A 17444-nucleotide genomic window follows, 5' to 3' on the forward strand; every position below is an offset into this window, starting at 1 on the left:
AAAAAGCTGCAGCAGGGAGACGAGTGATGGCTCTCTTCCCCCGGGCGCAGGAGCCACAGGAACAGGGCTTATTCCGGAGTCGACTCCACAAAGGAAGAAGCCAGAGTCCGCAGAGCATTTACACAAGAGGGGTGACACAACTCAGATCTCAAACGCGCTGACAGCTTCCCCCACCGCTCCACCCAATGTCGTCTGTGAGAATCAACTGAAAAATGCTTTCCAACTTACTTCGTAAACACAACATAATACTCAATGTAACTATTTGTTACATTTACATTTAGTCATTTAGCAGACGCTCTTATCCAGAGCGACTTACAGTAAGTACAGGGACATTCCCCCCAGGCAAGTAGGGTGAAGTGCCTTGCCCAAGGACACAACGTCATTTGGCACGGCCAGGAATCGAACTGGCAACCTTCAGATTACTAGCCCGCTTCCCTCACCGCTCAGCCACCTGACTCCATTTGTTATTATTGTTTGTTGTATCGCCTAAAGCTTCACATGTCTTGGCTCTGCAGCGGTGTTTTGGCATCGTAGAGAGACATTATAGCATTGTAGAGAGAGAGGCATTATAGCATCATAGAGAGAGAGGCATTATAGCACCATAGAGAGAGAGGCATTATAGCATCATAGAGAGAGAGGCATTATAGCATCATAGAGAGAGAGACAGCAGCCAACAGAAATGGTTCTGTGACAGGCCAACTCCATTTGACAAGACACAATCACAAGTCTTAAATTTCCGAGGGACAGATTGACATTGAGAGCAGTAGAGGCACCTGGCGGGAGGGTTGATCTCCCAGAGCTGACAGGAAGCAGGCAGGGGAGGGGGGGTCAGGGGGATTGCAGGGGGACCACATTATGAGTCTGAGGCTCTGGGATGGGATTTAAAGTAAAAGTGTTTGAACTTCATTTGAATGGAAATTGGGAGCACTTATGGCAGTGATTGGAACCCATTCAGACCCCAGCACAATTGGATTTGACCAGATTGAGTGCATGAATAGGTGGGAGACCCGGTGAATCGACCCAGACAATGACGTCGCCATTCTGGCTGACTGTGGAGCCCCCCAAGCCCCCCCTCTAACCCCCCCCTGGCCCCCCCACTAGACTGTGTCATCACAATCCCTTCACCATGCACACGTACACACACACCACCAGTGGGCCTTATATACATTCACCTTCCCCCATCCCACGCTCCCAACACACACACATACACACTCCCAAAACACACACACACACACACTCCCAACACACACACTCCCAACACACACACACATACACACTCCCAAAACACACACACACACATACACACTCCCAACACACACATACACACTCCCAACACACACACACATACACACTCCCAACACACACACACACACTCCCAACACACACACACATACACACTCCCAAAACACACACACACACACATACACACTCCAAACACACACATACACACTCCCAACACACACACACACTCTCTCTCACACACACACTCTCTCTCTCTCCCCTGCAGCCTCATGCTAGTGTTATCAGACGTTCCCTTCACACCAGCCCCCAATTACTGAGCTGCCTGGACAGATTAAAGAGCCAGCCTGCCTGCCCCCCCAAACACTGCAGCTCCAGCATAATACACTCGACCCTGTCAACACCAGACCCTCAACACACCAATCATACACACAAAACACATATACACACACAACACACACATACATACACCACATACAAAACACACACATACCACACACACACACCACATCCATACACACATAAATACACCACACACACACCGATACACACCACACACACATACACACACATCCATATATTCACACACACACAATGCGCACAATGCAGAAGTAGGAGGGGCCTGATTAAGTGGCCATCACACGCTTTCTTGCCACCCTGGAGGTCTAAAGGAGAGTTTTTGTTACGGTGGCCTGCCTGGGCCAATTAGGGCCAATTAGGTGGAGTGGAGCACTTGAACACCTGGCAGCAATCAAGGTCAACCTGCAGCTATGGCTGCTTACATGAGAGAAACAAGCTGTGGAGGGGTCAGCTACGGACTACAAGTACCGTACAACTACAAAATAGGGAGGGATCAAAATTGAAACCGATTGAAAACATTAGCCTGACATTTAAAAATGCTCCTCTCTGCTCCTCTCTCTCACCAACCGTCTCTGGAGGAGGGGATCCCTCTCTGAATTGCTCCTCCCAAGGTTTCTTCCTTTTTTTTTTTCTCCTGTTGAGAGTTTTTTGGGAGTTTTTCCTTGTGTTCCTTGAGGGTTTAGGTTGGTTGAGGGGAAGTTCTATGGGCGTATGTGAAGCCCTCTGTGACATGCTTGCGTGTAAAAAGGGCTATACAAATACATTTGATTTGATAAAAATGGGTCATATGTAATGTATGTCAAATAAGTTGTGGTTGGTCCATTGCCAAATAATCAGTTACTTGCATTGTGCGGTGAATAATAAATGATGTTCTGTTTCTGGTTTGATGGTCACATACACACTCACAGACACACACATGGCTACACACACACGGCTACACACACACACACACACACACACCTATTTGCAGACACACATCGCACAGGAAGCGAGGCAGGTGCCTGCTACTTGCAGTCTGCAGAGCTAATGAGACCGAGGTCTCCTAATTGGAGGTGTTATTTGTAGAACTACATATTGCCGGGGTTAAGCTAAGGTGCCCGGTTCAGATTTCCAGACAAAATTATGCGTGCTGTTTTGTCTCCAGCGAGCATCTTTGACCTCCCTGGAGACAAGCACTGCAGCGCTGAAACACCAAGAGGAGAAACTAGCGGTCTAAAGAATATGACAAGCACCTGTCTTCTCTTTCCCCTCTCTCTTTCTCTCTCGTTTTGCAGTTGTGGACCAATAGCGGATGTTCAGTATAATTGGACGGTGCCCTATTAGAGGTCAGTCCACTTGTGACTGACCAAACACAGCCAGGGTATGGTGAAGCAGAGTGCTTTGTCTGAATAGCTTCTGAAAATCGGTCTGGTCAGAGTCATTGGAGATCACAGCAGACCAGTCTGCTGCTCAGGGTTGAGCAGTTCTAATGTCTTTCAAGCATCACAGTAATGATCTTCCATGCTGACAAAGAACCGACAACACATCGTCACACTAACCTCTCTCCAGAGGAGATGCATTCCTTCTAAACTCGGTACGAGTATTACAGTCAATGGTAAAAGGCTTTAGAGGGAATTGATCCCGCGTTGGCAGATAAAACATGCTGTATGAATGGAGACAGTGAGAAAGTGTGAAGAGAGAGAGAGGGAGAGTCACTACAGTGAAAGGCTCCATGGCGTTGTATGTTTGGCTGAGAAGAGGGCATTGGGGGCACATAGGAGGGGTGAATCTTTCTAAAGAGATACAGACTGTCTGGACTACAGAGGACATGGGTACATGATTCTTCTGTCATTCTCAAACGGCAGAATATTTGGTGAGAGGGGGGAGGAGGGATTAACTGTGATGAAGGACCTTCTAGGACAAAACAGGATAGGAGGTTTAAACGCTGACTGGCTCAGCTTGACGCAACTGGGCAACACACACACACACACCTTCAGTGACTCTCAAATCCGCCCCCCCTCCAGCTGGCTGAGCTAAGGGTGGAACACAGCCAATAGATTTACGGTCAATTCAATGAGCCTTGTGGACCTTGTTCCCTTGTGTAAGCCCTCAGTGACCCAGCATTGATATGACATGCTGTAGGTATACTGGACATGCTTGTCTCTCTCATGAGCCTACACCCTGAGGAGAACCCAGCTCCTGTCTTTACCTCAGACCCTGCTACTCCCTGCTCCTCAAGCCCTGGTCTGGCCCTGCTTGGGGAGGGGACAAGGAGCAGGGGAAGGAAGAGGAATAGGTGGAAGAGGAGTGGGAGATCGCGGGGGGGAAGAACGAGAAAAGGAAGGTTAGAAGGAGGAGGATGAGGAAAGGGGGGAGGGAGTGGAGGAGCAGGAGAGGAAGGAAATGTGCAGGGGGGGAGGGGGAGGGGAGAAAGAGGGGGCTCGTCTGATTGGTCTCACTCCCGTCGTAGGCGCAGTGGGGATTCCGTTCGCTGGAGCGCAGGATCGGCTGGACTTCCATCATTCCTCCAGCTGCAGCCCCTCAGCACATCCATGCAGTAGAGGGCTGCACCCTGTACCAGACAACGCACAAGGGCAAACAGACACATTCAGCTCCATGCCTCCTTCATGCTTTCACTCCTCCTTGGCATAGCCACATAGCCACAGCATACTAAACCAAATAATGTGTTGATATTTCTCCCTGATTGATTCCAATGCGGTCAGCAGCATATAAAACATATTTACAGCTCAGCAGGTGGGTGTTATTCAGAGGAAAGAAGAGGAAGAAATTACAGTCTACGCTGGATCTAATAATCAATCTCCTGCACCAGCAATACACCTATTTCCATTCAGTTCAGTGGCCATATTGTGTTGCCCAGTTCTCTCTTGTGTCTGGTGTAGACTGCATCCACAGGGGACTGTATTCCTCTCTGCTGCCTTGTAGTCTTCAATAGGCAATTAGAGAACACTGTGAAGCCTTACCTGTCCATCAATCTCACTCTGTAATTTAGAGCTGCGAATGCAGGCATTTGCCTGCCTGGAGGAAGAATGGATGGCTGTTCCTATGAAAGGGAGGGCACATAATCATAAACATTCCATGGGGGGGGGGGAGAACCCAGTCAAAAACTGACATCCATGGATTGTTGTTGTAATCGAATGAATGACAAGTGATTGCGCTTTGTAATGAAGGCAGCAGAGCATATTGTGAAAATGCTTTGCTTCTTAATGGCTTTATTAAGGAACCTCACTCAAATTGCAGCGTAGAAAATTCAACCACCGAAATGAGAGAGAGCTCCTTGCCAAGAAACGGAACGGATTCTCCAAGCCACCGCTAATTGCTCCAACAGCGGGCAGATGTGCCTCGCTCGCCTGCCCAGTTTCAACGTTATTAAAATGAAAGGAGCCTCAAAGCGCATGAAATGTTGTCACTAAACCGAATTGATTTACGACCGCATTTACAACATGATCTCACTCACGTTTCCGTCGTTTCTCCCCGGTGTAATAAAGATGTATCTATGGCTCTGAGAAATTAGGCTGTCGTTGTAGCATTAACGACAGCTTTCCCCCAAAACTAACTTCAGCTAAAAGGAATCGGCTAGAGAAAGCTGAGCCTAATCAAATCAACAAGGGCAGACTGTCTACAATCCATTTCAACAGCTTCACAGTGTTACCAAAACCAGCCCAGCAGACCATAAAATGCCTCTGCCATCCTCTTCAGGGTTCATGTCTCCAGGCAGAGTTTTATGTAGCACGTCCGCAAACAAGGTTAGTTCATTCAAACTGTCAGTGTGGTGAGTTACTCTGGCGTTTATGGAGGCAGGGTGAAGACTTAGATATGTTTCCTGCTGTCCTGGCTCCTGTATTCCTCATCCAGCATCCAGGATTAATGACCTCCCTCATCAGGGCAATCTGCAAAAGTGCCCACTGCTCATAACCCCTGGAATAGATGACCGTCGGCCCAAAGGCCAGGCCTTGCTTGTTTCCCTCTTGAATGACAGTCAGCAGACCTAGAGCTTTCATCTCTGCCTCAACACCATGTTTTTCTGTGCATCTGTCAGTATATATCTGCCTCCCCTCATTTTCCTCTTTCCCTGCAAATCTTTTGTCCATCTGTTTTTGAAAGCTACAGAAAAGGTAGCCTATTACACACCTTTCCCTTCTCCGTCTCTCATTCTGTTGCCTGCATTGTGCTTTTCCCTACCACTAATGTCGCTTACTTCTGAAAAAAAAGAACAACAACACATTGCAGAATGTATTTTCTTTTTCTATCCATTCTTGCACTCTACAGCATCTTCTGTTCTATAACAACTAATCCCCCATCCACTCCATCTCTCTCTCTCTTCCACACACACCTCTCTCTCACACACACACACAAGACAATTGCGCACCATCAATCACACGTTACCCTTTAACTGACCAAATGCTTTGACCACACACCTGGCGTTTCAGTCACTGCAGTGATGCTGTGAAACAGAGGCTAGGGGTGGAGGACCCTGTGAGAACAGCTGTTTGAACCCCAAACCACCCACTTCCAAACTGCAATTTTCACAGAGGGCCGTTCCATCAGGTTCTGTAATTCAGACGTATTGATCTCAGCATGAGGTCCATCTGAAATGAGCGAGATCTCCTACAAAAACATCCCACTCCCCCCTCTCCTTACCCGGCAGAAAGCTAGACAAAAGAAAGGCTGCTGTTGACTGACCCTATATCTGTGGCCTGTGGCATATATGGTTATCTAGAAATGTAAATGTTACTCGCGTTTTGTCCTTTTTACTTAGCTATATGACCATGGACATTCTCTACATTCTAGTTCGGTTGTTTACATTATGACTACAATGTGTGTTAACGGATCAATGCTTATCTAGTACGTTGCTACCGCCTACTTTCCTTCTCGTTTAGACGTCCAAACGGTTGCATGAATTCAGCTCAGATTTGACATGACTTTACTTTATTTGGCCCGAGGACAACTCCTTTCAGAGGCAGAAGGTCCCTACTTAATATAGCATGTGAACACAATACCACCGTTATGTAGGCTAATATAACAACAAAAATAGGCATAAGCTAACATTGCCAAATAGGGTGAAATAGAGTATGTTTGGGTATTCAGGTCAGAACATTTAGTTGGCTGTAGGATTTTTAAAAGCACTTGTTGGACGTCTGGTCTTACCTCTTATCTTCATGAAACAATGTTTGTTGTGCCCAGAGCTGATCAAACTGCAAAAAATATTTCCAGGAGAAGGGAAAGTACTTAATAAATTAACAACATTGCCATCTAGTGGACAAAAGGATAGAATAAACACCTGCCATTTCTGTCGTAAAATGTTTTACTTCTTCTGTAGTTAAATACGTCTACTTGCCCTCACTGCAAACATCAGACATGGCTTCCTCGTTGATCTGCGGGGAAACACAGAGCAGGTTTGGAAATGTAGTCGGCTAAATGTAAACACACGTGGTCGTAAGAATTAAACTTCGAGTACCTTTGTGCATGACATTTTTGTATCTATAAACAAAATACATGACTAGCTTTAGGCTACATTTGTCTTGGTAGCATCTCTTGAAAAGCCCACATTTTGACAGTGTTTATAAACTGGACAATTATCATTCACTGTCCCTGTTGTCTACAGAGTGAGTTCGGTTTTGAACAGAGACGTTAAGCAGTTCGGGAAGAAATACATGTTCGACAATAACGAGGAAACATGTTGGAATTCTGATCAGGTAATATGCCCGCTAAAGTTGACGTTGGTGTTCCTCATCTGGCCAGTAACAGTGACACGGCATTTGAATGGCATGCTTTTGCAGGGGGACACCCAGTGGGTTGCCTTAGAATTTCCACAGCCGGTCCAGGTGTCCGAACTGAGGTTGCAGTTTCAAGGGGGCTTTTCCGGAAAAACATGTAGAATGGAAGGTAGTCCTACATTACTGGGTCATAAGGGTTATACCGTTATCCCTTTTACACAGTGGGCTATAATGACCCCTTTCTCGCTGGAGTGCGTCCATGTAGAACCACTACAAAACATACAATGGCTTCTGTTTTCACAGGATCACCGAAAGATGGAAGCTTTTCAAAAATCGGTGATTTTTATCCAGAAGACGACAATTCAGCACAGATATCCTTTACAGTACTGAGCTCACAGGAGATTAAATACTCATTTAAACGATTAACAATTCTGCCAATTCAGGTTGTCATCATGTGTACTTAGTCTGAGTCATAACATATATGTTAGTATGAGGGGGGGGGGAGGGGGGCGCCCACACACTACACTCTTCAAACAATATTTTCCTGAGCACTTCTGTCATTACTGCCATGCTTATCCAGTTCTTAACTCCACACCCACAGCTTTCCCATTCGTGAAGCCCCTGTGGTGCACAAGCTAAAAATAGTGTTTGAGAACAGTGCTGACTTTTTTGGGAGAATTATTGTTTATTCCTTAGATGTCCTCGGGGAGAAAGCTTCGTGACGTTCTTGGATGAGAGAGGAGACAGAACCAGAGGACCATGTAGGGTGGGAGGTGATGGAGAGGAACAGAGGAACAGGGGTTTATGGTGGCACTACCCATAAACTGAGACACAGGAGAGGAATGTGGAACCAACATGACCTGGTTAAGATTGTTACTTTTTTCATTTCTTAAACAAGAGGACTTCTGCACAGACTCAATGTCAGGATTTTTTTATTGGTGTTGAGTGTAAATACATTTTTGAATTTGGAAAGATTATGAAGCAGAGATTGTGCCTTGCAAATGGCATGCCTTCCCAGACAAATATAAAAATGCATGGTTTGGTTTTCAAGCTTGATTACTATTCATTTGTGCTTTTGTTTACAAAATAAAACATTGCAGCTGCAGATTCACTTGAATTAACAAATGTTTGGCCCTCAGAACAGTCAAATGCTGTATAATGAATTGAGTTGGACACAAAAAGTAACAGTATAAACTTCACTGTAATGTTCCATGAATGTTCAGCGCTGACTGTGCACGTACCACATACTATACATTATTATGGAATGCAACGCAACCATGGAACCACTGTTCATAACTGTAATAAATACGTGTTTGATCCTTGTCAACTCCTGGTCCACTCACAGTCTGACAGAAATGTCTGTGGAGCTCCAAGTCCCTGAGAACATCTTGACTTGCTTGGTGTCCCAATACTTTTTACAGGATCTTCAGAATATGATCACCCAACACCTTCTGAACTACAAAAACACACATGAACAAGATTAAGAACAGTGTTTTTTTAATGCAACTATCCCCCTACACTGTTATCCAAATCTGTAGGGATACCAACCTTTTTTGTGTCCCAATGCAACAGCTAGAGCCATGGGACTGTACCCAGAGTCTGCTTCCATGGTCAGGTCTGCACCTTTATCTGACAAAGGATTATGTATAATATTAGCCCATGTCATGAAAGCCATTTAGCCTATTAGTGTAGATAGTAGTAAATAGTTAAAGTGTTACCTACCCAAGAGTGCCTCCACACACCGAACATGGTTACCTCTTACAGCATAGAGCAGAGGAGTACCACCGTTCTGGAATAATGCAACGAGTGTCAAACAGCATATTTCCATGAAATACATTAAGCCATTTTACTTTAGGAATATTAACGCTAGATCCTTTACTCATACATGTCGACAAGTACATTGTCGACATGTGTTTAGTGACCATATATGTGCTATAAATGACAGTTATAACACAAGGGAGTCAGGTGGCTGAGCGGTGAGGGAATCGGGCTAGTAATCCGAAGGTTGCCAGTTCGATTCCCGGTCATGCCAACTGATGTTGTGTCCTTGGGCAAGGCACTTCACCCTACTTGCCTCGGGGGGAATGTCCCTGTACTTACTGTAAGTCGCTCTGGATAAGAGCGTCTTTTAAATGACTAAATGTAAATGTAATGTATAACCCTACCCAGTCATAAGCATTGACGTCTACACCGTATTCCAGAAGACATTTGACAATGTCGGCGTAACCTCCAGAGCTTGCCAGGGTCAGGGCACTCTCTCTCTCCAAAGCCATGGTTCTGGGATCTGCCCCCTGTGGCACAACATCAAAAACACAAGCACTACACTGAAACCACTGGTCAAGGTCATGTATAGGGAGCTTACCAGCACCCCAAGAGATTAAACCGATAAATTCTATAGTTCAAGATGTTCTTCGAAAATAGTCACCGCAGTGATGCTGTGTAACAGCGGCTGCGGGTGGAAGACCCTCTGAGAACAGCTGTTTGAATCCCAAACCACCCACTTCCAAACGTCCGTTCTCTGACCTTCTCCAGGAGGAAGTCCACCATGGTTTTCTCTCCAAACGCCGCCGCCCACATGAGAGGAGTGTAGCCCCGTTCATCCTGACTGTTCAGGAGAGAGAGATCTGCAACGCACCGCAAACACTGTGTTCAGGAACCTCCGAGCCTGTTCCTGAGGAGCTAGCTCTGCTGGTTTCTGCTTGATCCTTTACCTAACGTTCTGTGATCGATGAGAGTAGTCATGTTGATTACAATTCTGGTTGGATGAACACTTTTAGGATGGTAGCTACAAGGATCAGAGACGGAGTGCCTTGGTCTAGTCAGTATGCTTGAGGCAACACCTAGTGAGTCAGGTGGCTGAGCGGTGAGGGAGTCGGACTAGTAATCCGAAGGTTGCCAGTTCGATTCCCGGTCATGCCAACTGATGTTGTGTCCTTGGGCAAGGCACTTCACCCTACTTGCCTCGGGGGATTGTCCCTGTACTTACTGTAAGTCGCTCTGGATAAGAGCGTCTGCTAAATGACTAAATGTAAATGTAACACCTGTCTACATGGACTGTAATGGTCTGACTGATTCACCTCTGTTTAGATGTGTGACCACCTGTGAGACTTCTCCCTGGGCGGCCAGTTGGTGAACAGACAAAGCTGGCGACAAGACAAGTCTCTTGTTAATATGAATAAACCGATTAATAAAATATTGCATTTACATAAATCAAATCCTAACAGTGTCAGAGAAAGGTGTTTGGGCTTGAGCCAGTTTACCATCCAAAGTAGCTGGTCGGACTGTGACCTCGTTCCCTCGCTGCCTGTTGGTTAGTGTGGTGGCGTATTTCAGCAAACTCTCCTCATCCATGTCAGGGTTTTCTGCCACTAGACAAGAATTGGGAGAAAATACATTTTTTGCACAGCTTTCCTGTGTGAATTTTTGGAGGGCATAAATGCATTGCTATACTATTTGCAAAATGTGATTCAGATCACTGGTTAATATTAAGAAAGATTACTGTCTATCAATGTTTTGGAAATATTATTTTGTACTGCTAAATTACAGCAGTGGGGGTTAAACGTAATCAAAAGTCATCATTTTAACTAACTGTTTGGTCGAGGCCGAAATGTAAATATGATAGTTGTCATACCATAGGGCACGCATGGTTCAACAGGTACTGCAAGCTTGTCGTCAGCTTCTTTGTCCTCCATTGTCTCTGTGATCTAAAGAAATAATACATTATCAGCCTACATTAATAGTTTGTAAAATGTAAAAACCTATAAACAGTAATTGCACGCATGCATTATAATCTAATTCATCAAAAATGTGTCACATTTGACAGTAGGCTACTTAAGATATATATTTACTGAAACTAAGCAATAAATAATTAAGTAATCCCTCACTTAATTCGCCATGAATTCAAGTATATTCAGTTACAAATGTAAGCAAATAACGCAAGCACAATTTCCTCTAACTTCCTGAGATCAAACTGAAAGTAATTTTATATAAATTCCCATGATGCAATTCACTTTTTATATTATTATTTTTCAGTTCAATCACATTCAAAAATCCTCTCCGTAGACTTAAAGTGAAGTTTGATACATCTATCCCATTAAACCACAACATTAACGTGATAATATAATATGAGTACGTATCGTTCAAGTGCAATCGTGTAGGAACTATTAATCCCAAACACCGTTTAACCCGGTTTGTGGTAGGTGTACCAGATTAATAACAGGGAAGTCATTCTTAATAGCATTTCCGCTTTTGCTAGTTTGGCCGTAAAATAAGAGTATGTCCAGAGAATGTCTAGAACGTGCCATAACTTGTGAATTCAGTTTAAATTATTTTCTTTACGTATTTATTCATCTAGTAATCTCAATTTTTTTATTATTCCGTTAAAACCACAGAAATAAAGTTTACTTCTGAAGTTCAAATAATAAAAATAATGTTATGACTTTTATGTTGAAGTTTGGAATAAGACAACCGGAACTTAGATTTCTTATTGCAGCCAGTTTTACCCGACCCTGCGAGATGACTACAGTGGTAGGCTGTATCTAGAATCAAAACCTAAATAAAAAGAAGGCTGTATTTAGCCATCGCGTACATTAGCAACAACGCTTTGAGTAGCAACATATTACAATATTAATAAGTGCCGTTTTGTGTATAATATGGAGGACCAGGAGATGCAAGTGAAAGTCAAACGAGGTAAACGAATATGAACGAATCTTAAACATTTAATCTGGTACTGTATCGCTGTCAGACCGATTTGTAGCTAGCACCAGTTAACAAAGCTATCTGTGAGAACGTAGGTTCAGTCAGTTAGCAGCTTACTTGTCATCAGGATCAAGATACAGCTAACCCACATCTGCTGTGTGTTTTTGTCTGCAGTGACTGACAAGTTTACTGAGAGTATGTACGTTTTAGCCAACGAACCATCAGTGGCTCTTTATCGTCTGCAAGAACACGTCAGAAGGTCGCTGCCTGAACTAGTGCAACACAAAGTAAGTATTGAATAGGTCTAAACAAACGGTCACATAGGTGTCTGTTTGCAGCTCGGTCGCTGTTAGCAAATACATTATCTTGTCCTGTAATGATTCAGAAGAATGATATGGTACGTTGTTACAGCTAGAGGCCTCTTACCAGTGATATAGGTTGTGGTAATATGTTTAATCAATGAAGTAATTTCTGTTGATATGCAGACAGATATGCAAAGCTGGGAAGAGCAAAGTCAAGGAGCAATATACACTGTGGAATATGCATGCAGGTAAAGCAAACACAATTTTTATGAGGGTCCATTTCGGAAATAATTCAGACTGTGAATGCGTTTCATATGTGTCTATGCGAGCATTTCACATATGTGGGTGTGAGTTTGCAGTAGTATGGATGTGTGTGTGAACGTTTCATATGTTTATGTGTTTCATGTGTTTGTGTAAGGACAGTCTGAATTATTTCCTAAAAGTCCCCTAATACATTTTCTTCACATATATTATTCAAATAATTCAGTTTTCATTGTATTATTTGCAAAACAATAACACGTGTTTGTCAATCTATTTCTAGTGCTGTGAAAAGCATGACAAATAGCAGCTTGTACTTTAAAAGCATAGAAGGCCTCCTTCGTCAAGCCATCAGCATGAAGGAGCAGATCAGCAACACCCAAGGACGCAGGTAGGAGGCAGTAGAAACTCTGTTTCAAACAAGTGCACCTACTGCAAACGGCACATTTCAAACACATCCGCTATCCACATGTTCCACCACTGCGGACTAAACAATAGTCTTTTTGCAAGGAATGGGCTTCAATTTCCACATTTTGTCATCTTTCGATTTTTTGGTGTTATTTTGTGTGTTGTGTGCTGTATACAACCTATTCCTTGCACTCACTTCCATCATGTTTATGAGATCCCATCAACCAATCCAGCTATTTAACACATCTGGGCAAAATCATCCCAGATTTAACCTAGCACCAACACTTACTGTACATGTCCATTTTATGCTTAAACATTCTTACATCAACCCTGAGAGACTTGGGATTTTAATTTCTCATTTTTGTTCTGTCTTTTCTTTTCCCACCCCCCCTCCCTTTCCTTTATTACCTTTCACCCACTCGTGCATGCAGCATGCACGATGCAACCCTCTCTCCAAGTCCTCACGCAGTCCCACCACATCCCCATGCCACTTCCTCATGACCTTTGGCTGCATTTCTCCAAGGTTAGTAGTTCCGCAGCCAAAGGCACCCAAAGCTATTCTTAGACAGGAGGAGTGATCCATATTTGATGGAAATTCAAGAAAGATGAACGAAAATGACCTTGTCATATGACCGTAGCTTTCGCTCAGGAATTAGGCAACTTTTTTGGTCTGTTGTTTCACACTCGCCTCACATTTATTTTCTTTTTCTTTTAACAATATCTTAATTCAAAAGTTCAGAACAAGTATGCAGACTACATGTTACAGTACACACATTAACTAGGCTTAAACAATGTGAAACCAACACTTTTGACAATGTCTTTCTAGTGTGTTTCAACAACCACCCTTAGTCTTTTATAGCATTGATTGGTAATTTACAGTGGATAATCACCTTGTGTAGCATCACTAATATTCAATACAAACTAAGTCCATATTTGTGTGTGTGCCTCACACTCTACACATAATAATCTACAAATAACTTCATCATTTTAAGTTTTATATTTTCTAAAAGTGTTTGCCTGTAACAAGTGTAGTGATATAAACAATTGAAATCGTTTAAAAAATAATAATATCAGAAACAAGACAGTGTTTAATCCACCACATACTACAGATATGAGCCTATAGAAGTTGCCGATGGTTACCAGGGTGACCACTGTCACAGAGTCTGAGGATGCATTGTCTTACTGAGGCAACCCCGTCAGTAAGCTGTCGTACTCGGCCCAGCTCAGCCTGCATATCCATATCCAAGCCCTGGCCAACCCACTCCTCTCACACTGTCGAGTTACACCAGCGTAGAGTCTTTACTGGAGGCGCCCGACTTGCGAGCCAGCACACTTCTCATCTCGTTGTTGATGCCGTTCCAGGGTTTAGTCTGAGCCTGCAGCAGGCCTGACTCTGTGGACAGGGTCCTGTGCATGCGTGGGACACTGCCCCCACTGCTGTAGCCGTCCTTGTCGCTGCCGTGGCTCTGGGACCCGCCTTGGGGGGAGTACTGCTGCTGCTGCTTGGGGTCAGTGCAGGGCGGGTAGGAGAACTGCCGGTGGAGGTAGGACTCTCCGCGGGGCCTACGAGGCTTGTCCCCCGCGCTGAGCACCTCACAGGGCCGGGCGTCAGAGGGGCTGCCGCCGTGGTCGTTCCGGTACAGGGTGTCGGGGTGGTCTCCGGGGTAGTGTTTGGTGGCGTGGCAAGCTTTGACCAGGGAGTGGGTCACGATCACCAGCAGAACCAGCACCCCCGAGGACAGGACGCAGACGCTGGCTATGCCTGTCTCGACCTCAAACACCAGGAGCATGTATATGGACATAGCTGCAGGAGAGAGACACAGACAGGTATATAGATAGGTCAACAGCCGAGATCGCTCTCCTTGTCTGAATTTTTTTGTGTATTTCTAAATGGCGGGTCAGAAAAAGCCATTGCGTCAGTTGAGCGCATTGTTTTAGTCCATGTGATGAATGGAAACCATGTGTGCAATCTGAAGAGGTTTTATTGGTGTGACTTTTCTTGACTCATCATTGTTTTGGTGTTTAGGAGGCGGGTTGTGGACCAGCCCGCGCTGAAGGAAGGCGGAGAGAGGCACAGCTCTGGGACGTGATCTGCTGCCCTTTGTTCCCCCCTGAGGGTCAGGAGAGGGTTCAGAGGTCAACACCTCCTCCATCACAGTGGAGCTCTGCCCCCACCTTCGTACCCACTCAGTGGAATGGAGGCCCAGCCAGCCTGCCAGGTCCTGCATTAAGACTTCTCAGTCGTACTGCCACTTATCAAAGACGGTATTGTTCGGTCTCGTGAATCGCTTAGTTTGAACGGGACTTGCTCCAAATGGACTTTGGATACTGATCAATCTTCAGCTTGTATTTCACTTTGGTCATTGAAAATTAAATTCTACAAACGTTTTTTTTTGTTTTTTTGGCCAGAGTCTGAATGGAGGTGACGACGAATAAATTAATCAGCTTTTGTCAAAATAAAAGTACTTACACGTGTTCAAACAGTATGAGGGTTTAACATTTATTTTGTACCATTTACGCCTGTTGTACCATTTACGCCTGTTATCTTTCTCATCATGAATGACCTCTTACCTGCCAAGTACACTGAAATCCCAAGGCAGAACAGACCAATGGCCACATGACGGACAGCTCTGCTATCCAATAGGAACCAGTCTGCCCTGTCAAAGAAAATGGGAGAGGGTGCAATTGGATCAGTAACAAATACAACTTGTAAGGTGACCCTATTGCATATAGTTGATGGCTCCTTAATGGTCTTCGATTCTTTATGCCTGTGTCTTTTTGTTGTGAAATATGGTCTTAATCTAATACACTATTAGCTTTATAAACGTGAACTATCCTGCCCACAAACCTTACTGGAGCACATTTGCAACAAACAAAAAAGTTTAACATTCTTGGCTGTGTGCCAATATAAAATGTGTGCAAAACTAAACATGTCGAAAACCATGAATTGTTGATCCCCGCGACCGCGAGTTAAGGAATGTCCTGTCTAAAGCAGGGGCTTTGAGAGGTCCTGAAGCGGGCAGCTAGCTTTCTAAAACAACGTGGGAAAGGGCCAGCCTGGGGCCGTGGACTGGGTGCATAATGAGCGGTGGCCATTGTTTAGGAGTTTAGTGACGGGTGGGGGGTCGACCAGCTAACGACGCAGTTCCCCATCACTCTGAACCAAATATTATGAATGATGAACTTTTAGTTGGATCATCAATAGATAATATTAACCTATTTGTTATGAATGCCATATATTATTTTGAGCTACCTTTTAAGTTCACTGTAGGCTACATGCCGATGGCCTAAAGCTATGACAGGTGTATCAAGAAAGAAATATTATTTTTAATGGTAGCCGGCCAATGATTAATAGATTATGAATGTACCTCTCCGTGTCTTCCTCTCCTCGACATATCTCCGTTGTAAAATAACTGTGTAGAAGGCATACCACGACTGAGCTCAGATTCAGAGTGAGGGACAGAGCGGAGAGGACCGTAGACACTGGTAACAGCATAACCCAAACATGAGTTGGCACAATAGATAAAGGGGGAGAGTCCTTCACGGCAGTTTGTTGTGACTGTAGCTGAAAAATCAAAATGACCGATAGCACAGACATAATCGCAGATAGAATCCCCAGTAGCGATAGGACCATTAGAGAGCGCTGGCTGTATTTGTACGTCATGTTTTGGTCGTAAATCACCCGTTTCGGGACGCTTGTGTTCCTCCAGGAAAAGTTGTCCCAGCGTGGAATCCACTTTATCTTGCTAACTCTGGAAAACTTTACTGAAGTCCTGCGTCAAGTCAAAAAACGTCCGAAGTTTTTTTAATGTTGGAATTCAGGGATCTTATCCCGGATCAAGAACTATGCTAGTTATTTGCCTGTTGCGGGAGCGCACCCGCTACCCTGAATGAACATGTGATGTTCCTTAAATCCCCAGATTAAAAACTTCGCAATAACAAAAGGCTTTCACTCAGATTCTCCTAAACAATACGTTGATGTTCTCCTCCAATGCCGCACAAGCGAATAGAAAACGTAGCCTATTTGCCAATATCGCTCTCATTTCCAAACATGATTGATGAATTAACATTGCTTGAGTTTTTTTTATGTAACCACAGAATTGCCTATATTGACCACAATAAAAAAAAGGGTTATAAAAATAAACTTTGAACTTTTAAGTAAGTATAGCCTTAATAACACGAATTTGATAGTCTGCACACAACTTCATGTGTTTTCATAGCCTATACGTAGGATTAGGCCTATTATTTTATGAACCAATTCTAAAGTTTTAGGCTATAGAAAACATTTAAATGTTCTAGATCTAGGATAATCGTTTATCTGTTGGATTACTTGAAGCCTATAATCAGCTACTCAACACAACCAAAGCCGATTTGATAACCTGACATCATTGGTGTTTTGTCACTTTAGAAAAGGCAATATATTTCTAGACATGTGATTACAAATGTGTAAACAGTCCATTAAAGC

General features: G+C 44.1%; 4 protein-coding genes across 8 annotated transcripts; 2 read left to right on the forward strand and 2 right to left on the reverse strand.

The window, feature by feature from the left end:
• The first annotated feature begins 6946 nt into the window (after window positions 1-6946).
• Window positions 6947-8255, forward strand: nr2c2ap (nuclear receptor 2C2-associated protein). The gene is made up of 5 exons (XM_067229673.1): window positions 6947-6992; window positions 7202-7292; window positions 7377-7482; window positions 7617-7684; window positions 7913-8255. Exons 1-5 carry the CDS (start codon window positions 6955-6957, stop codon window positions 8033-8035), a joined length of 426 nt encoding a protein of 141 aa, XP_067085774.1. The 5' UTR covers window positions 6947-6954; the 3' UTR covers window positions 8036-8255.
• On the reverse strand, window positions 8229-11443 carry rfxank (regulatory factor X-associated ankyrin-containing protein). Of its 4 annotated transcripts, none has more exons than XM_067229671.1 (9): window positions 11198-11443; window positions 10945-11017; window positions 10574-10681; window positions 10391-10456; window positions 9837-9937; window positions 9479-9604; window positions 9036-9102; window positions 8862-8942; window positions 8229-8769 (listed from the first exon to the last, which is right to left on the reverse strand). In XM_067229671.1, the coding sequence occupies exons 2-9, from the start codon at window positions 11003-11005 to the stop codon at window positions 8729-8731; spliced, it is 651 nt and encodes a 216-aa protein (XP_067085772.1). In that variant the 5' UTR covers window positions 11006-11017; window positions 11198-11443; the 3' UTR covers window positions 8229-8728. The 4 variants fall into 4 exon arrangements, with proteins under 4 accessions (XP_067085772.1, XP_067085771.1, XP_067085770.1 ...); XM_067229670.1 differs by having other exon boundaries at window positions 8229-8764; window positions 11355-11439; XM_067229669.1 differs by having other exon boundaries at window positions 11355-11434.
• Window positions 11444-11838: 395 nt separating this feature from the next.
• Window positions 11839-15455, forward strand: borcs8 (BLOC-1 related complex subunit 8). Of its 2 annotated transcripts, XM_067229864.1 has the most exons (6): window positions 11839-12002; window positions 12186-12298; window positions 12497-12561; window positions 12855-12962; window positions 13411-13502; window positions 15006-15455. In XM_067229864.1, exons 1-5 carry the CDS (start codon window positions 11966-11968, stop codon window positions 13478-13480), a joined length of 393 nt encoding a protein of 130 aa, XP_067085965.1. In that variant the 5' UTR covers window positions 11839-11965; the 3' UTR covers window positions 13481-13502; window positions 15006-15455. The 2 variants fall into 2 exon arrangements, with proteins under 2 accessions (XP_067085965.1, XP_067085966.1); XM_067229865.1 differs by lacking the exon at window positions 13411-13502.
• On the reverse strand, window positions 13656-16643 carry tmem221 (transmembrane protein 221). The gene is made up of 3 exons (XM_067229863.1): window positions 16348-16643; window positions 15551-15636; window positions 13656-14783 (listed from the first exon to the last, which is right to left on the reverse strand). Exons 1-3 carry the CDS (start codon window positions 16641-16643, stop codon window positions 14260-14262), a joined length of 906 nt encoding a protein of 301 aa, XP_067085964.1. The 3' UTR covers window positions 13656-14259.
• Between the last annotated feature and the right edge of the window lie 801 nt (window positions 16644-17444).

Source organism: Osmerus mordax, chromosome 26 (assembly GCF_038355195.1).
Source record: "Osmerus mordax isolate fOsmMor3 chromosome 26, fOsmMor3.pri, whole genome shotgun sequence".
In the NCBI taxonomy this organism is placed as follows: Eukaryota; Metazoa; Chordata; class Actinopteri; order Osmeriformes; family Osmeridae; genus Osmerus; species Osmerus mordax.